This window comes from Vicugna pacos, chromosome 21, assembly GCF_048564905.1.
Source record: "Vicugna pacos chromosome 21, VicPac4, whole genome shotgun sequence".
Classification (NCBI taxonomy): Eukaryota; Metazoa; Chordata; class Mammalia; order Artiodactyla; family Camelidae; genus Vicugna; species Vicugna pacos.
In genome coordinates, this window is record NC_133007.1 from 16,708,786 (window position 1) to 16,729,599 (window position 20,814).

The following is a 20,814-nucleotide window of genomic DNA, read 5'->3' on the forward strand; positions in this document are numbered from 1 at the left end:
CCTCCCGTTCCCACATCTAATGACAAGTTGATGTGGAGGCTATAAACAATCAGGACAGTCTGAAAGGCCTATCCCAGGTTCAGAGCTCTCCATCAGATCACCTGAGTCTTTTGTTGCGACTGTATCACAACCCAACTCCTCCTTCTGCCCAATCCTGCTTTCTTCACTCCCCTTATGTGTTGATTCCCAAGTCGCTCCACCAATAACCTTACTGCATGCAAAGATTTGTTTCAGAATCTGTTTCCTGGGAAATCTGACCTGAGACCTCTCCACAACACGCCAGAACAGAGGCCGCTCTGCCTTTGAACGGGCCGGCACGCAGGCTGTTCTCTGGAGTCGAGGGTACCACCAGTCCCGGGATGATCTCTAGATGCCCAGAGGCTTTACTGAAATCCTTCCAACGAAGGAGTCACTGAAATTCTTGTGAGGAAGAACCTAGGAGGAAGGGAGGTACACAATAAGAGACAGATGGATATAAACTCACAGTTTCCATCAAGTTTAGGGCCTGAATCGTATGCTGAGAGAGAGGGGTTGCAAGGAATAAAAAGGGTCTAGCCAAGACATTTCATCTACTCCCAAGCTCGATGCAAGGAAGGGTCTACAAGCTGGTGATGCAGGGGCCACTAAACGGACTGTCAGTTCCAGGGTACAGAGTAACCTAGTGACTGGGACTCACTGCTTCCTTTCAGGTTGGGAAGGGGCAGCCAGGCTTAAAGCACTGAGTGACCAACTGACCGCTTCTTTTCCTTTTCTTCCCTGTGCTGTGAACTGACTGACAGTCAGGGTTTTGTGTCCAGTTGCAGAGTGACAGCCGAACCTCCACTGCCCTGACCCCACTGCCTTGTCCCTCTTTTTACAACAGAGCAAGCCTTGATGCCTTCCTCCTCCTCCACGCCTTAAACTTAGGTGGAATTTAAGTTGAGAAGATTCTTAGCTGCAAAATGGGCATGATCTGACTGAGAGGCCATTGAGTATATTTTGAACCTTCAGAATACCTGAAAAACATAGTTTTGCTCTGGATGTGTCCAGACGTAGAAGAATTAAAACTATTTCCAAGGGTTCACAGATTAAGCAGAAACCCACAAGACTTGGAGGAAGCAAATTTACTGGTGAGACATTTTTATCCACTCCACTTGACCTTACCTTAACTAACTGCATCTGCAGGGACCCTATTTCCAAATCAAGTCACACTTTGAGGTACTGGGGTTTAGAACTTCAAGCTGTGAAGTTTGGGGGCCAGGACACAATTCAAGCCATAATACCCAGTGAGGATTGCGTTACTGCCCTTTGCCTGAACCCCCTGGTAAAGAGAAGAGGAGGGGTTAGGATGGTAGGAAATCTGAAGCTGTTTCAGACACATCTAGATGGTAGCTTACTGGGAGGAAGTGAAAAAGAGAGCTCAAAGGTGGTATTAAATACCAATTAACCAGCAGACTTGTTGGACAATCACACCTGATAAAAAGTCACATTTCCATAAGACATTATTCTCTTAGTAAGTACTGGCAGCTGGCACCATACCTGAGCTTATGGAAGTAAAATATTTGATTTGTTTAGTCAAGTCCAGAGGGCTACAGTCTGCATAGTAAGGGAATGAATTCACTAGACTTTTTGTCTGTGCTTCTCCAAAGAAGATATACAAAAAGCCAAAAAAATCATGTGAAAAGGTCCTCAGTATTGTTAGTCACTAGGGAAATGAAAATTAAAACTTCCACCCACTAGGATGACAAGAATCCAAAATATGGAAAGTAACAAGTGTCGGTAAGGATGTGGAGAAACTGAAACTCACCTACGTTGCTGGGAATGTAAAATGGGGAAGCTGCTATGTAAAGCTGCATGGTGATACCTCAAAAGAGTTAAACACGGAGTTCCCACATGACCCAGAAATTCTACTCCTAGGTCTACACCCCACAACATGGAAAATAGACACTCAAATCCTTATACAGGAATCTTCATAGTAGCACTATTCACAGCAGTCAAAAGACAGAAACAGCCCAGATGTTCATTAACAGATGAACGGATAAATGAACTGTAGTTATACGTGTACAATGGAGTATTATTCAGGCATAAAAGGAATGAAGTACTGATTCAGGCTACCATATGGATGAACCTTGAAAACATTATGTTGAATGAAAGAAGCCAGACAGAAAAAGGCATACACATTTTCCACTCCCTAGTCCTAGGGCAAAGGCCATCAATGCAAAGTCGCCATCAATGTAGAGGTGATTTACAATCAGCAATCCAGGGGAAAAACAAAACAAAGTAAAACCCTGATTTATAGCATGTGCCAATTTCCATGGTGTAAATACTTCTAACGTGGCCAATCTCAAGCTGCTGGAGTCACTGAACTCAGGGATAAGAAGAGATGTGCAGAATCAGCTCTTAGGGGTTGGTACAAACTGGCTCCAGTACCAATTCCCACCCCGCCCTCTTCTGCCCCCCACTTCTTACCTTTAAACTTCTTCCTGGAAGTTGGTTGTCTTTTTCCTCCTAACCTACTCCTTCTAGAATTTATCAGCAGATTTGGTTTAAGAAGTACGCTTGGCACATAGAAGTTGTTCAATAAGTATTTGGTGGACAAATGAAAGAATAAATGAAATCATTGTTAGTTGCTTCACTGACCTTATGTGTACAGTGAAGGAAAAGTAGTTGGTTTGAAAGGTACCCGGAATTAGCAAGGGCACTGCACATGAGACAGAAAACTTAAGTTCAAGACCTGGCTCTGTCCTGTAATATCTACCTCCCTTGGGACAAGTCCCGTAGGGGCTCTGGGCTTCATTTGGATCATATGTAAAATGAGGCTAAGAAGAATCTGCTTAACGCAGAGAGTTGCTATAAGAATCAAATGAAATAATATATAGTAAAAATTCTACGATGCTGTTTTCTCGGTATCACTGCACAGCAGAATCTGAAATTTACAAAAGCTACCAAACAGTTTGTAAGGACATTCAACAGGAACTAAAGTTTAATAAATGTAACTACTGATGCAGGGTAATGAGCACAGGCATTGAGTCAGACAGATGTGGGTTTGAAAACGGATTCTGCCACTGATTTGCTCTATGACCTGAGGAAATCACATCACTAAAATGCAGATAATGATACCTACTCCATCAGGTTTTGGCAAGAATTGTAACGTGACAGTTTAAGAGTTAAAATAGGCTGTTATGCTGGGGTAAAAGATGGCACTCAAATCTCTGTGACTTCAAACAATAAAGGTCCATTCATATTTCCCAATCATAATACGTGTTTACTGTGTTCACTGCAGATAAACTTGGGGTCGGGGTGGGGGGATCCGCTCTATAATGCTTCAGGGTCCAGGTGGACAGAGCAGCTTCAATCTGGAACACTGCAAGCTGCCTACGTAGAGGGAAAGCAGGTCTTACACCCGCATGGAAGTGATATATATCATTTCTTCTTGTATCTCATTGGCCAGAACTAGTCAGATGTCCCCACCGACCCCAAGTCGGTCAACCACAGTCCTCCCTGAAATACTGCAGACAGCCTGAAATATTGAGGGGACAGCTTAACATCTACCCCAGACAGCATACATGATAACCCTTGGCCCATTTAAATGCTTCTATTTTTCCTCCCTTTCTAGGTGTGAAGGAATAAGATGCTTTCAACCAAAAAGCTTAAAATTTATTTGATCCGTATACATTGTGTAACTGCTCAAGAGTTTCCCTTCGTAGTTTTATGAATGTGAAGGAGGGGGAGAAAAACCTACTAGTTTAAAAATGGGCCCCAGAATTTCTTTAGAAAAAGAAGTGTATTTTAATTCATATCATCTTAGAAAGTCATTTTATTGGGGGAAAATAGCCCCACATCAGGGTGGCTGGGCTAGGAAAAGACCTCGTGAAATTACTGTACATTTTAAAGAGAGAAGAATTTAAAGTTTCTTGAAGCAGGCTGGGAAACTTTCTAGAAATAAGAGATTCGAATAATTAATTTAAACTAACCTGCTCTGGTACCTAGCAATGTAGCTCCACTCCCAAATCTTCAACAAAAACTTGTTACACTTTTGGTAAGTGGTGTTTGTTGTGGGGTGGAGGATTAAGAAGTTTGTGGGGTTAATTCAGGACAAAAAGAAGAGAAAACTTCAAGCACCATCAAGAATTTAGCAGAAAACTATCACAAGAAACAAATCCCCTGAGAAGTCTTAGTTATTCTGTGAGGAAATGCTGAGTTTCCTAGCCCAGTAAATGAGACATTTTAATTTAAATATTAAAGGGGAGGGTAGTCCCACTAAGCTGAAGGAGACAGGGCTCTCCAGGCTGCTGCTAAGAGACTGAAAAAAAATAGTACAGACCTCCAATAATTGTTGAGTTTCTTTGAGGATGCCATTGGTTAACATTTAAAAAAATCAAAATTGAAGTTGATTTCTTCAAGAAATGTCAGCATCTTATTAAGATAGATCCAGCACATGAAGTACTGAAATGAATTCCCTGGGGTTCTGTTATGTTGTAGGAAGTCAGGCATGTTTCTCTTGGGCTGAGGCTGGGAGCCAGCCCTGCCTGTGTTCTTTGTCCCTAAGCATTCCTCTGCTTTCCTAGCAGTTATTCAGTAACCCACAGCCCCTCCAGGGCATTGGAGCCAGCACGTTGAAAGGGGGTTAATTTACCTCTACATGCCATGTATCTGCCTCCTGTCAAACAAAATGACATTTCTTGAAATCCAAGTGGAATTTTGATTTATAATAAACTTAGATGTGAGAGGTTTGGATTGTTTGTAGTGTGAAAGGACACATCTAAGTTTACTACATGAAAGGAAAATAAAAATGGAGTCGGTGTTGCTAAGAGAGCTCTCTAAAATGAGCCAGGAGGCCGTTAAGGAAGTGTGACTTATGCATGTCTCAGCCTGGATGAAATGTGACCTTTGACCTGATGAAGTTATCCAGAACACCTGCCAGAAACTCAAGCTATGAAAGAAATAAACAGGGTTGTTCAATGGAGGAGCAACCAAGGCAGGCCTCTTGGAAAGAGTGGTCAAGAAGGCAGCTCTGAGAAGTGACATCTGAGTGGAGATTCGGATGTGAGTGAGGTAGCTATGCCCATAGCTGAGGGTGGAGGGTTTGGAGCAGAGGGAACAGCCAGTGCAAAGACAGACATCGAGAGGAGGTGCTTCAGGCTGGAGGGTTTGTAGATCTCATTCTAATGCTCTGATGCATGAGACCCAGTTCTAGGCACATGTTTTGTAATGGGGGCTACAATAGGGCTTATTGTTATTTCATATAGCAATACTGGCACAGCAGTAAAAAAAAAGTATTTTTTAGTCCTCCTGCAAAAAATTATTCATTTTCTGAAACCTAAAAAAGGCCCTTATTTTGCATGTTAACAGAAAAATAGTACATAGAGCCAGAAGAGGTGTCAGATATCATCTAATCCAAAGTCTCATTTTCGAAACGAAAACAGAGGTCCAAAAAGGTGAAATGAAATTCCCACAGGAACATGACTTGATAGTGGCAGAACTGAGATTTGAAGTCCAAATCTCAAACTCCATATGCTCTTTTCCTAACAGACTGAGGATGAACTCTTTGTAATTGGCAGGCACTCAAACTATTCGTATTAAATATTTGTTTTGAAAATGATAAACCTGATTTTCCTCCTCTGAAATGCTTCCCACTTAAGTTTTCTATCTAGCTTGAAGCTCTCCTAAATTCAGTTGTTAAAAAGGAAACCAACTTTGAGGTGTTCTCCCTCTTTCTTACCTGAAGGTGCAAGCAGCGTGTGTAACACCCTTTGGCCACCAGAGGGAGCTGGAGACTCCTACTCAGAGGAAGTGGTCCTGCTTCCGAACCCGAGCTCTGCCTGATCAGCCTCAGAACCTTCCAGGCTGACTATGGGGAGGCGGAGCTCGAGACAGGAAGTGGAGGCGGGGCTTTGGCTCGCACACCTGTGGCCCCTCCCACTTGCTCACCTGACTGGCCCGGGGCAGCTGAGTGAGGTTACTTCACCTTTGTTGAACAGCTCAGCCTCAGAGGGCCAGGTTCGCCAGAGCCGGCTTTACGAGCAGAGACACTCCCGCGCCAGCACCACCTCGCAGTATTTATAACAACGATGAATGTGGGGCTTGGAGGCCAGGCCAGAAAGATTAGGCCTCACTCTGAGGAGAGGTGACCGAAGCTTACAATTCTAAAGAAAGTATGTCAGGTGGTATGAGCTTACTTACCAATTCCCAGAGTATCAGAAAGAGGAAGCACCGCTGAAGAAATGGAAGGGACTTTCTTTGGAGGAGCAAAAGGAAATGCCCCTTACATGGAGTGAGGAGTCAGCAAGGGCAAGACATTTGTGAAACCACTGCCCTCAAGCCTGATGACTTTGGCCCACGATTGGCTTCGATGAGTCCAAATTCGTGCACAGAATCCTGACCCTCCCCGAGTGTCTCTGTCTGAGAGGCTCCTGGGCCAGGAGTAGTTTATAAGGTGGGAAACTGTGGGGTTTCTCTCCTTCCCACTAGGACGTTTGCTGCTTTTGGTGCGGATAGTGAAGTAAACAGGAAAAAGCATATGTAGAAAACTCAGCATTTCCTCTCGGATGCCAGATACCCATATCCAAAGGTACCAAAGGAAGGGGTGCGTGTGAAGAGGCTGGTTCTTTCCTAATAGTATGACGTGGCAGGGGGCCTAATTACTCTACGCCTTCGTTTTTTCATCTGTCAAACAAAATAAATATCCCGTTTAGGACAGTTTCGCAATCCTGACAAACCTGCAGGACAGAGCAGCGCGGCGCAGGAGGAAGGTGGATAAACAGCCGGGTCCCAGCAGGTTGCCGAGCGGGCCGAGGGACACGCCCCCTCCACCAGCACCCCGTACTCCGATTGGTCCCCCTCGGAGGGGGCGGGGCCTATGTGCCCCCGAGGTGGGCGGGGCCCGGGAGCAATGGCCTAAATTTGGGCCCCCGTAGGCCTCGGGTCTCCGGGCTCTCGCTGGAGTCACCGCCATGGCCGGGCGTGCCCGCGGATCCGCGCGCGCCGTGCTCGCCTGCCTGCTGGCGCCGGTTCTTGTGGCCCTCCTGGTGGCGCCGGCGCGAGGCCGGGGCGGCCGGGAACACGCCGACTGGGACGCCGCCAAGCTGCTGCCGCCGCTGCCGCCCCGCGAGAAAGCGGCGCTCGTGGCCCGCTTCGTGACGAACGTCTGCGACTGGGGCGCTCTGGCCACCATCTCCACGCAGGAGGGGGTGCGCGGCCGGCCCTTCGCCGACGTCTTATCGCTTAGCGACGGGCCTCCGAGCAAGGGCAGCGGCGTGCCCTACTTCTACCTGAGTCCGCTGCAGCAGTCGGTGGGCAACCTGCAGGTGAGCGGGCGGGGCCGCGCGGAACCGCGCGCCGGAGCGCGAGCCTTTCCACTGTTGCCTGAATTCTGCCCGGGAAGGAGAGCTGGCCTCTTACAGATGAGAATTTGAGCCTCGCCCAAACCCCTGCCTCTTCTCTCCCGCGCTGACCAGGCAGGCATTGCAGCTTCCCAGTTGTTGGGCAATTAAATTCCAGGAATTGCACGCACGCCCTCGCCACCGCGCGACTCACTTGGGGTGAATTCTTCACCAGCACCTGGAGGACTTCTCACCCCCGAGTCGTCTTGGGGCACGGTGTCTCATTAACCGGGCTCCGATTATTAAAAGTTTTATAGGGTGTAGAGACGTTTGGGTAGTTTAGCACTTTGTCTAAGTGGCTTCAGGGATTTTCTTTCTTACCCCTCCTACTGAATTAAGAATTTTCCCTTCAGCAGCAAGAAGCGAATAGACATAGTGAATGATTATGGCAGTCTTTAGGCCTCGTGTGCGCATCAGCTTCCCCCGTAGGGAGCACAGCTGATGGGAGGGCCCTGTCCTCACCTTTGCCCATCTTTTGGGGCAAGACTAGGTTGACACCTCGCTGGTGGACCACTGCTGTGCCAAGAGCTGTGTCACAGCTTGGGAGACTAGAGCCAGACTGAGTCCAGGAACAGAGCCTGATTTGGGAAAGGGTCTCTATGACAGAAGATCCCAGATCTGAGGTTAACTTTGTTAATAAAGATAAGATGAAAAACCTGATAATTTGATGAAGCACCTGCTGTGTGCCAGGCTGACCTCTTTCCACCCATCGTCTCTTTTAATAACCTTCAAGGTGAGTATTACCATCTTCATACTGCAGATGAAGAACTTGAGACTTAGGTTAGGTAATTTGCCCAAAGCCAGTAGCCACAATCGAATCTCACCGCAGGTCCATCTGCCTTCAAAACACAGGTCACAGACTTGTGGCCCATGAGCTGAATATGTCCCACAGACTGGTTTTCTTTGGCCCACGCAGAGCTCTGTTCTGTTTTTTAATACATTTGAGTTTGTTGCCAACATTCAAAAATTGAGATTGCAATTAAAAAGTATAAATTTCGGACTTCTTGAAAAATTGGACAGTCTGTAACCCTGGGGACCTGCATTCTCTGAGCAAAACCAGAAGCAGCTGCCTCCTTTATCCAAGGCAATACACCTCCATTCACTATTTTCTTATTCCCAGCCCGCTCCCCTCCCTTAGACGTTTGTTCACAGTGAGCTCATTCCACTCACTCCATCAGTGATGTTCAATCTTCATTGCAAATAGTCACCTGGAAAGATTTTCAAAAATACAATGCCAAGGTATTTTATTAAAAGTTACCCCCCAGATTCCTCCCTGCTGCTGCTGCTGCTTTTCCTTCCTTAGCAGATGCACTGGGATTGAACCCAGCACCTGGTGCACACCAAGCACACGTTCTACCACTGAGCTCTACCCGCCCCCTCCTCCCTGATGCTTCTAATGGTGGCGGGTTGGATTGTGCAGATTGTCGGAATGAGGAAACAAACTCAGAGGTGCAGGGACTTGTCAGCTAATGGCTGTCAGGTAGAATTTGAGCCCAGGTCTTTGACATCTCTAGAAAGAGACAGTGGTGAGGAACCCACCCAGGGTTTCAGGTCATGATGTGATGGCAGTGAAAAGGCATGGCCTACGCATCGGACTGAGTCTGACTCTGAGTCCATCAGTTAATGCGACAAAGTTGTTAATTTCTGCTTTCTACTTTTCTTCCTCTTTCTGACCTCTGTCTTCTTCCTGTCTGCTCCTGTCCACTCCACCCACCAGATTTACATGAACAAAATACCACTCAGCATTGCCCTCTTCCCAGAAACCTTTAATAATGTCTATCTGCCTAGAGCTGAGTAAGATTCATCTGGGGTGTTTGTTAAAAATCCCAATACCTGAGCTGGGAGTGGAGCCCAGAAATCTGCATTTTAACAGGCTCTCCAGACAAGCAGTTCTTGGAAAGCATGGACAGGTGCCAGCCTGCAAAATACAGTCTTGACTTCTTAGCTTGGAGTTAAACCACCCTTACTACCCAAACTCCCCCTCAACCTTGTCTCCAACCCCCTCTCCTCAGAAAGCCTTTCTTTCAAGCAAATTGGGTTTCTCACCACTCACAGTCATGTCTTACACTTTCCCAATTCCGTGTTTTGCAATTACCATTCCCTTTGCCTTTAATGTGTCTTCCCACATCCATCCTGATTTTGAATATCATACAAAGCTCTTTAGAGTTTCCATATCACTCCAGGCTGTGCTGACATCTCCTTACACTGAACTTCAGATACACTTAACTGTATCATTCACTTGGCAATTAGTTATGTGCTGCCTTTTGACTGCTTCTGTGCCTTTGTTTTGCATCATTTAGGTTTTGTTTATGTCTGAATTTTCAACCAGATAATCAACTCACAGAGAAGGGAAACACCTTATCTGAGTCACCCCCCCCCATTTTTGGTCTCCTATAATGCCTTGCCTAATGGTCTGTAGATAGCAAATATTTGGCTAAATGATTCCAAGAAGATCTCTTTATGACTCACTGTTTTGTTGGGTCACTGTGAGATGGCAAAATTCTCCCCACGAGACACTTGGTGTTTAAAGCACTAAATACAACGTATGAATTTTGCTGTAATCTGTCAACAGTGCCATTTAGGAAGCTCATTTCTGAATAAGAAAGCATTAGAAATTTTGCTTGCCTCACGTTTTTTATCTAAGAATTCTCTTGTTGCCAGAGCAGAAATGAGCAACTTCTCCAGTTTTGAAATCACATGACAGTTTCTTCTATCTTAAGATAACCAAGAAGCATGATTCAGCTACTTTCTTGCTTAAACTGTACAATCAGCTTGTTGAGCCACAGTGATATTTTTATGCACAAGTTTCATGTTAGAGTCTAATCCTTTAGATCTTTCAGTTAAGACTATAGATTAGCCTTGTATTTGGGTGGTACTGTAATTATAATTCCTCTGGTGAATACGGGACAAATTAAGAGTTTAAGAGAAAAAAAGTTAAAATAATTCTTACCGAGTCAGTTAATTTTAAATATGAAACAGTGTCCCCCCCACGCACAAATTTTTTGGAGCAAGGATCAAGATCAGTCTCTATCCAAGTAGTAATTTTCCTGAGTGGAACGTGGTGTTTTTCAATTCATTGTTTCACGGAAGCACGGTCAAGTTCTGGGAACAGTGTGTATGCAACCTGTGAAATGTATTACCTCTCCAGAGACACTATTTCACAGGACAGGGTCTTCATTTTTCTCTCCACAGGAGAATCCATATGCTACGCTGACCATGTCTTTGGCAGAGACTAGCTTCTGCAAGAAATATGGATTTGATCCCCAAAGTCCCCTCTGTGCTCACATAATACTGTCGGGAACTGTTGTCAAGGTAAATCGTTATCTTACGAGAACAGACACTGGTTTTAGAAGGGCATCATCTTATTAACAATAAAGGAAGAGATATATTTTGAGAATAAAATAAAGTTGGTGATTGAGGTACACAGAATATGTTCTAATATGTAATTTCATGAAAGCTAAAGGTTTTAATCAGTTGCTTTCATGTAGGTGTTCAATAAGATGTTTATGGGGGAAATGAGCTATTTTTTGAAGCTGAACAGATGTAACAGCTATTAAGCTCCTGTATAAGGAACATCTGCTCAACCAAAGTTCATAGTCATGTTGTACACTACACAGTACTTCTCGTTCTGGGGTTCCTTATCTCCGGATTTTACCAGCGGCTGAGAGCACAGAGTGTACTAAGTGAGTTAACAGAGGAGTAACCATTATTAAATACTAGAAATGAATTTCGGCAGTTTGGGGTGAGTGCTAGAGGGAAGAGGTTCAGTAAAGCCATGGGAAGGGCGGAGGATGAGGGGTCCTGAACACTCATCTGACTGCCGAGCCAGAAGACCTTCCTTCCTCACCTTGTCAGTCATGAATCCCTCAGAGAAGATTTATTTGTGGTCTGGAAATTCCATGTAGGTGCATCTCTGGAGTTGAGTGTCCTTCACTGGAGGAGAAAGGGGGAGGGGCACAGGTGCTCTTGAGTTCCGCTGTGCCTCTTCCACAGACTTTTATCCTTTCTGTACGCCCATCTCCATGTTTAATGTGTACGAGTTTTGGGATAAATGTGCTAATGTTAGATGGCATAAGCACTGGTAACATTTTATTATAGTACTTTGCATCAATTACTCTGATAGCTCAAAATTACCATTTAGCAGTGAACACTGGCACTCGTGATGGCTTCCCACTTCATTATAGTATGTCATCACCAACATTTGAAATCTCCACTGTTCTCTGCATTTCTTCAAGCTCCCTTTACTTTCTCCTGATTCCTTAAGATCAGCAGTTGAGAAGATCTTAAAAGTTCTCAGCGCAAGAAAAAAAGAAAAGGAAAAAAAGAAGAGAAGAAAATTGTAACTGTGTGGTGATGAATGTTAACTAAACTTGTGATCATTTTGCAATATATGCACATATCAAATCATTATGTTGCACACCTAAAACTAATAGATTGTTGTATGTCAATTATATATCAATTTTTTAAAAAATTAAACTTAAAAAATCAGGACTTATCACTAGACTCTTTAGGATTTGTAGAATACTAGAATCACATACTCTTAACAGGCAAGAAAACAAAATGTGACTGCTATGAGGTTTATTTTATATATATCTTATAGGTGAGTGAGACAGAAGTGGACATTGCAAAGAATTCATTATTCATTCGACACCCTGAGATGAAAAGCTGGCCATCCAGCCATAATTGGTTCTTTGCTAAGTTGAATATAACCAATATCTGGGTCCTGGACTACTTTGGTGGACCGAAAATAGTGACGCCTGAAGAATATTATAACGTCACATTTCAGTAAGTATTTACACACCTTTCATCTTTGCAGTGTTGCAGCCCTTATCAGTGGTCCTCAACCTAATTCTAAAGCAAGGGGGGGAGTCTTAACCATTTTGTGTACCGTGGATTCCTTTGACAAGCTGGTAAGCCTGTGACCACCTGCCAAGAACAATATTTTTTAAATGCTTAAAACACATAAGATTACAAAAGAAACGAACTACATTGAAATACATGTGTAAAAGTATTTCAAATGTGTAATATAGTCATATGTTGGCTTTTTAGTGAACACGTTATGTAATAAGATCCAATAGTGAGTCCATAAATCTTCTGTACTTTCAGAGCAGTGAGGACTGAAACAATATTTTAAGACCTCTGCAACAACTCTACCATGTTGTGCAAGTGTCTGTGATTGCTGTGTTTCTGTTGGTGGCCGTCACTGATAGGCCATCACCACTGTGGTTTATTGCCTACATTCATTGTTGAAGAAAACGAAACATTTCAGAGCATCATGAATATGAAAACTTTTTTCCATCCCCGTTTCTCCCCCCCCAGACCCTCTGAACTCTATCTCCAAGCTAGGACACCAAGTGGAGACCCCATTTGAAGGCTGTGCTTATGGGATCCTGGATGGAGCCCAGTTCTGACCCATGATGGTGCATTTTCTCACGAGAGTCAGACCTGGGTGCTTCCGTGCCGGAGCATGTGACGCCCTCCCTTCCGCCCCCAGTCCTGTGGGCCCTGGTGGGATGGACGTGTGGTGTATCCCGCCAGCAGCTGACGCTTGGAGGGAAGGAACCATGGGAGAGAATGAGGAGAAAAACGTAACCTGAAGATGGGAAAGGGGTGCGATCAGATTCTTTACAATTAGGTCAGGGTTGACCTAAGGATGATGAAGGAGCACAAGGGACTGGTGCTTCTTCCAGGCGACACAGGTCACTCTGGCACGCCTGGCGCTTCTAGGCCTGGTGGTCGGTGACACGAAGAACAGTAGCGGCAGTGTTTGTGGAGCGTCACCGGCTTGTCACCGATGAGCTCGCTGCACTCTCGCGGCAGCCCTGTGCGTCAGGGGATGTTTTTCTTCATCTCTGGGGTGAAGAGCGGATGCACAGAAAAGTAAGAAACTTGCCTAACGTCCCACAGCCAGTCAGCGACGGCGCTGGGGTTCAGGCCCCGGCCCTCCAGCGCCAGAGCCCTCCCCTGGCTTCTAAACTGACGTCACGCTCCCCCTCTGGTCACCGCGCTGCAGCTGGCCAGGCTCCTAATCCAGTGTCATATGAACACCTTCTGCTTGTGGAGACTAGGGTGGTAATGCCACGCTAGCCCTGTGGCTGGGGTCTGGGCTTCTTACATTGTTTATTCTTTTGTTCATTCTTCGTCTGTTGCATCTGTGGTGCACTGTTGGTTTCCCACCACAGTTGTCAATCTCTTCACAGCAAAGCTCAGGTTTTAGTTTTGTTGTTGTTTTTCCCTCTGTTCCAAACAGGGGCCTGGGACAGTGCACAGCACAGGCGTTTAGCAAATACTGACTACTGGTCAGGCTGGTAGCTTTGAGACAAAGATTTTCAACTTCTTTGTTTGAATAAAGAGTCCAACCATCATGGCGTTTATTCCACTGCCGTGCACGCCAGGGCCAGTGACTGCCTTCTGGACCCAAAAAGCCATCTTCCTTTATAGGAAGACAGAGGTAGCAATTACAACACCATGGCCAGGCGACAAATTATCAAGCAGGAATAGTCAGTAAGATGACAGGCCCACTCTTCGAGGTTAAATGTCATTTATGCAGGACATAACAATCTCTGAAGTAGTTATCTTTGCACAGATAACATGTCCAAGGGCAATGCTTTCTTTAATAAAACAAATATGGGTTTTCCCGCAAGTCTCCACGCTGAATGAGTGAGTATAATAGATAAATTTGAGGTTCTCACTTTATCAATACCGATGAGTGGACCTTTACTGCAGCTCAGAGGTAAGAGAGAACACTCTCTCCTGTCCTTTCGAGAGGAGGACAAAAGACTAGCCCCGCATGTGACAACCTCCCCCCTCCCCCCACCGGAGGCAGAACACCGGAATCCTAGGAATGGGCAGTGCCTTGAAGCTGACTTTCCCAGACAGGTGCCTCTGACTGTTGTTCATTTCAGAGCCCACGAATGGGTCCCCCACCATCCCACCCACCCAGTTTGCCACCAGAACTGTTTAACAGCCCGAGAGAATGTACAGTAGTATTTGTAGGGCCTTGGGAAGCCACTCCCAGGGGCTCGCAGGCATTCTAGGGCCTCCCCAAGTGGCAGCCACCTTGCCCCGTTTGCCCTGATGGGTTTCAGAAGGTGTTATTTCTCTAAATACCATAAAGCCATCTGCATTTCAAACCTGTTTTCACTCCCATGGGGTCTTTTGAGAGAGCTTCAGCACCAGGCCCATTTGGTAGGGCTCATACGGGGCCTAACTGGACTGTTGGGGCAAGACCCACAAGCATATTTTCATATTGAATGGAAGGTTGAAATGTTTACCCGAAGTGTTTGCGGACATGCTTGAGTAAGTAAGCAGCTCTCTTAAGTATGAGCAGTTGCCTTTTCTCACTGTTAAGTCTGAGCAGCAGGCCTCCCACGTGTTCCCTGGCAAAGACAGATGTAATTTGCCTTTACCTGGACATGGATTTCCTGATGGCCGTGGTCAGGGCTGCAACAGGGGAGTGGATCAAGGTCACCTCCCTGGCTGGGCACTGGCTGATTACTGCTCTTTTGCTCTAGTGTTCGGGACGCCTTCAGTGTCTTTGTCTTTAAAACCTTCAGATATTCTAGAATGAGATGATCACAGCAGCCACGGCTGCTAGTTCATGTTTTGTCCTGGTAGCGTTTGCTAAAGTGTGTCAGCCGGGATGCTGGCTAGGATGAAGATTCCTTGGCCTGAGCCTAAACCAGAACTCAGGGATCTGCATTTTAGCAAACTCAGGCGATTCTTAAGCACATGAAAGACGTCAATTTTTTTTTTTTAAGAAATAGATCCCCAAATGGGTTTGTTTGATTGATTGATTTTAACACCTTTATTGTGATGTGATTTCTGTACAGCAAACTACATATATTTCATATGTACAATTTGATGAATTTTGATAGATGTATACACCAGTGAAATCACCAAGAATGTGGCTGAAATTAACTCGAGATCTTGAACTTTTACATCAGAGGTTTCTCTAGTCCTTCCCTAGAATGAAATAACTTTTTACCATCTGTCAACTCATTTAATGAAAGAATTTTTCCTCCTCTGTCTTCCCCTCTCTAGGTGAAGCAGCATATGGTGAATTTAACCACACATGCGAAGAGTCTTAGGAAATTTCATACAGACTTGGGGCGCTTAATGTTTCTCTATGGAAAGTTTCCCAGAAGATTAACTAGTTTTCTGTCACATACTGGTTTGTTTGTTTGCCTGCTTGCTTGTTTACAGAATTGAGTGGGATTGTTACTGGATTTCTTGGAAGATGAGATTGCTAGATATATATATATATATTTTCATATTTTGAAGCCATTTTCATAGAGACATCTTTTGTTATGATCAAAGGTTTTGTTCCATCACTCCCAAATGGTTTTCCAACGGTGATCCTTGTAAAGGGGCAGGTACCAGATTTAGATTGACCATTGGTGTTTGAAAGTACTCAAGTATATGTTCTCAATTCCTGGAAACCCCTGTGCTGGGGAGAGGTCGTCCCTCCCCCACGGCTGCTGCCTGAACCTGTACTAAGGGGTTGGCACATGTTATATACAGTGCACCTGAATAAATCTTGCCAAGACAAACAATGATGAAACACAAATGGAACGTCCCACCCGTGGTCCATTTCTGTCTGACAGTCCTTGAGCCAATGTAGGGCAAAACTATTTCTTATAAAGAACTTTTAAAAAAGCTTTTCAAATCTAAGCGAACACTGTATAATCAGTTTCCTCCACTCAAAATATGTACACATAAGCACACATTTTTTTTTTTTGCCCCAAAATGGGATTGCAAAAGAAAGGAGGGAATTTTGTGTGTAAGTTGTTTCGGGTGTTCCTTTATAAGTAAAGTTAACCTGGACACGGACCAGCTTAAACCAGGGCCAAAGTCCATCTCCCAACCACTCTCTGTAGCTTTTTTTTTTTCATTAATGCTACTTTGAACACTGATCTAAGACTTCCTCAACTGCTTTAAATGGCTTCTAATGCTGTTACTACCTAAATCTGGTCATCAGAGGGACAATAACATGACTTTAAAAGAAAATTACTTTTCTTCAGAAGAGAAGAAATTGTTTACTTTTATCACCTGTATATGCGATTTCAGATGACGATGTGAGATCCCTCATAAAGAGGTGTGTCAGGAATCAAGCAACTGAATCCTTAAATGGCTAAGAGAGAGGAACTTGAATACGAGTTTCAAAACAGCTTCTCTTTAGGAAAAATATGTCTTAAACTTGGTAGAATAAATTTCTTATCCAAAGCACTAATAATTAAAAGCATTATTTTAATGAAATGTGTTGGATTTATTTTCTTAAACATAGATGTTAACATTTATTACGTTTCGTTTCATTGTCCACAGTCAAAACTCTCCTGTGTTTTCATTTTAGTGGGCTATTAAATGAACTTCTGGCTGCTTCAGAGCTTACGGTGAATAATCTGAGTCTTTCCCACTGGTAGACATCTCCTTGTGCCTTAGAATTTGGGGGATGGCCAGAATGCAGTCTTTGTCCCGGGTCTTCTTCCCTCAGGGTCTTGGGTGCCAAGGTACCTTGTGATAGAATTAGGTTGAGAGTATCTATCTGTATTACTCCCTTCATACACTTATTGTGAGTTTTGTCTTCATCATTTGATACCATATAAAAACATCCGTGTTCAGATAAGATCCGATTATCACAAAGAAGCACTAACAGCTTGTTCTCAGCAGGTGCTTCAGATTCCTTGGCAGTTGAAATGTGCCGATTGTGCCCCTGTTATGTTGTAACTGACCACCAGAGGGCGCTGTAGACCACTTTTTGTGCAGGTGCCAGTTTCTTGCACAGCAGTCCGCCCCCTCATCTGCAGGGATATGTTCCAAGACCACCCCCCCGACACACCCCCCCAGTGGATGCCTGAAACCTGATAATACCAAACCTATATATTATATACTATGTTTTTTCCTATACATGCATACAGTAAAGTTTAATTTATAAATTAGGCACAGTAAGAAATAACCTGAATTGCCAGCACCACTACTCTTGTGTTTTGGGGCCATTATTATGTAAAATAAGGGTTACCTGAACCCTAGCACTGTGACACCAAGACCGTCGATCTGATAGCCCCGCCGACTGCTAGGTGACAGGTAGTGTATACAGCGTGGCTATGCAGAACAAAGGGAGGACTCATGGTATAAGACCTCATCATGCTGCTCAGAACAGCACACACAGTTTAAAACTTATGAATTGTTTATTTCTGGAAATTTCCGTTTAGTATATGAGGACTGGGGTCGACTGCTGGTAACTGAATCAGCAGAAAGCAAAACCGAGGCTAAGAGTGGACCACTGCACAACAGATCTGATCAAGCCCCCGAGAACGACGCCGGGGGCTGGGGTGGGGGTGGATGGCCTCGATGCGATGACACCGGGGTGAAGGCGGCCCAGTAGGGCGAGAGGAGAAGCTGAGGCCTGGTCTTCTGCCACTGCCAATTGGAGTTCATGGATGTATCCCGCCCTCCCTCCTTGTCGTGTGCTTCATGACGGGCTGCAGAATCGGGACAGAGCCCTGACCTTAACCAGAGGAGGGACGAGTGTCTTGGATGGGGACTGGCTTTGGCCCAAAAAGCAAGGCAGGCCCTAATCAAGAAAAGAGAAAATCAGAATTAGAAAGAGGAGCCCCAAACTGCTGAGCCCAGGCGGCTGTGCTTGGCAGATGTCTTGGCCTTGGATCTGTGCTCAGCTGGTCAAGGCCCCGTGGCCAGTAGTCACGGTTCATTCTGTCTTCTAGTCCGGGTACAGATTCCTTGCAAGTATGTAGTGAGGTGGAGAAAAATCCTTTAAGACACCAGGCAGGGCTCAATGAAATCGGTGCATAAACAGTCTCGTTTTTGTTTTCTTTTTACTGAAATATAGTTGGTTTACAATGTTGTGTCAATTTCTGGTGTACAGCATAATGTTTCAGTCATACATGCACATACATATATTCATTTTCATATTCTTTTTCATTATAGGTTACTACAAGGTATTGAATAGAGTTCCCTGAGCTGTACGGAAGAAACGTCACTGTATGAATATTCGACTGGAGGTTGTTCAGATCATGTTTCTCTTCTTAGTAATATTCAGACTGTAGACCACAAAGTCATTGAGGAACCTCTACTTTCCTGTAGTGGGGGCATGTTTTCAGTTTTAGTACTGAAAAAAACGCTCTGCTTTGTATAAAGCTGGTAGGTCAATATTTTTAGGGAAATTCCAAACTGTCAACTTCAAAAAACCAGGTGCTCTATGTATTTTCATCTGAGGAGACAATGACAACTTAGGTCCTCTTTAGAATTGAGACAGGTGTAAATCAGCCAGTAAAACTGTATCTTTTTCTTCATTTTTTCCCCCTTACTATTAATTGTAAGATAGATATCTTTGTGTGATAAATACACAAGGTAAAAGTTTGCAAATTCACAATCTCACCAGCTGGCATGGCTGCTAATATTTTGATGTGTTTGCTTCTAATCTTTGCTTCCATGAAATGTTTAAATATAATCAAGGTCATGCTGCACATTGATTGTGTGTCATGCCTCTTTCACTTAATCATAATCTTGTTATGTTGCTAGAAACCATAAGGATGGCTTAGAATGGCTGCAAATACTTCATCAGATCTACTTTGGCTACCAAATAATGGTCTGTATCAGCACTCTCTTGCTAGTGACAGAAACCCTAGTCAAAGTAGTTTAAGTGAAAAGAGGAGTTCATTGACCTGAAAATATTCCTTCAGGACTCCGTCTTGATCTCCTGGCTCCTCTGTGTTGGTTTTAATGGCAATCAGCAATCTTAGAGCAACGAGGGCAAGGAGGACCATTCCAGAATAATCCCTGTGTCTGGGAATCGGGTTCCGTCATTAGCCGATCCTCCATCCTGTGTCTTTCCCTGCAACTGGGGCTTCAGCTCAGCCCCCATCAGAATCACAGGGACCAGGAGAATTTTGAAGTAAAGCTCCTGAAAGGAAAAAAGTCTTGTTAACTGAAAGGAGACCGGACAGGCCAAAGCGAAGGGCTGTTACCATTTTCTCCAGTGTCTGAACATTTAAGTTACTTCTGTTTTTTTTTCCCTGTTAAGAGAGAACTCTTTATGCATGAAGGATTTTCTGCATCTCTGTTTGTTTCCTTAGAGAGTTCCCAGCAGTGGAATTCCCAAGCCAAAAGCTGGTGGTACCTGTTACCCATTGCTCTTAAGAATTTATACCAATGAACAGTCCTGCCAGCAGTGTCTGAAAATGTTTATTCTGCACTGAATTTCCAGGTAAAAATCGTATTGTGTTCTTTTAATTGGCAATTCTTAGGTAGTGGTCACGTTGGACATTAATAATCTCAGTAGAGGGAAAAGAAATAGCTCAGTGGTAGAGCACATGCTTAGCATACATAAGGTCCTGGGTTCAGTACCTCCATTAAAAATAAATTAATTAATTTTTTAAAATCTCAATAAGCACTAGTTGCATTGCTTTTCTTTGTTTCAAATATCAGTTGGTAACTACAGGTTGAGTTTTCTCAAAAAGGAAATTATGATTGTCATAGGATTTAATTGTAGAAAACAGCTTCACATCCAGCATTTTATCTAATCCTTGCAGCAAACCCAAGTAGCAGGTGGCACACACGTTATTTTCCTTACTTCAGGGAGAGGCTGGAGTCCCCGGATGGTTAGCTTGGGTGAGTTCATACAGTTGCCTGGCAGACCTGGTCCTTAAGTCTAGCTCTGTCCCCAAGAATCCATGACCCCTCAGCTACTGGCGACATTATGGGTCTTTGCCATTTGTATTAAAGGTGTGTAGTAAAAAAAAAAAAAAAAAAAGACAAGGGCCGTGTGTGAGAAAACCCCAGGCTTTCATGGGTAGTGCACTGACGTCTTTGAGGCAGGCAGTGGGGGTATAGGAGAGAGTGTGCGCTCCGAAGCCAGGTGGCTGCTTTCAAATCCCAGCTCAACCACTTAGCCAGGTGGCCTTAGGCAAAAGCTCTGCAAAAGGGTCCCCTCTTAGGTAAGTCAGGGATGATGCCTAGGATGGGGGAGGAGTTAGTTAGTTAGCATTAGTCTCCATCACCGTGTGGGACAGCCCGAGGCCACCCACGACAGGGATGCTCTGTAAAGGACCAAAGGACCAGGCATTTTCTCAGTAATAACACTGCAGGAAGGTCATCCCTGTCGTGTGTCAGTCACTGGTCTCCCCTGGGCCTTGGGGGACACACACCCCTGTCGTGTGCTGGCATGTATCATGTGGGAGCAGAGCAGGGGTGGGAAGCTATGGGGCCTCGTGGTGAAACGTGGTCAGAGGTCAGGCCCCACGCGCCAGCTGCGGAAAGAGCCCGGAAAACGTAGTTTGACACGACAGCTGCCTTGAACTGCCCGGGGAGGGTCTGCCCAGAGGAGGAAAATCCTCTTTAATCCTCCCATCTAGGGCCAGGCCAGCTGCATCACTGGAATTCAGGGCCCCCTTGGTCTTTTTTTGGGAGGGGGTAATTAGGTTTATTTGTTTGT

General features: G+C 44.7%; 1 protein-coding gene across 2 annotated transcripts; it reads left to right on the top strand.

Moving 5' to 3' along the window:
- The first annotated feature begins 6,845 nt into the window (after nucleotides 1–6,845).
- CREG1 (cellular repressor of E1A stimulated genes 1) lies at nucleotides 6,846–16,619 on the top strand. 2 transcript variants are annotated; one of them, XM_031688680.2, is made up of 4 exons: nucleotides 6,849–7,286; nucleotides 10,554–10,673; nucleotides 11,962–12,146; nucleotides 15,405–16,619. In XM_031688680.2, exons 1-4 carry the CDS (start codon nucleotides 6,933–6,935, stop codon nucleotides 15,406–15,408), a joined length of 663 nt encoding a protein of 220 aa, XP_031544540.2. In that variant the 5' UTR covers nucleotides 6,849–6,932; the 3' UTR covers nucleotides 15,409–16,619. The 2 variants fall into 2 exon arrangements, with proteins under 2 accessions (XP_072802298.1, XP_031544540.2); XM_072946197.1 differs by lacking the exon at nucleotides 15,405–16,619 and having other exon boundaries at nucleotides 6,846–7,286; nucleotides 11,962–12,150.
- The last annotated feature ends 4,195 nt before the right edge of the window (nucleotides 16,620–20,814 follow it).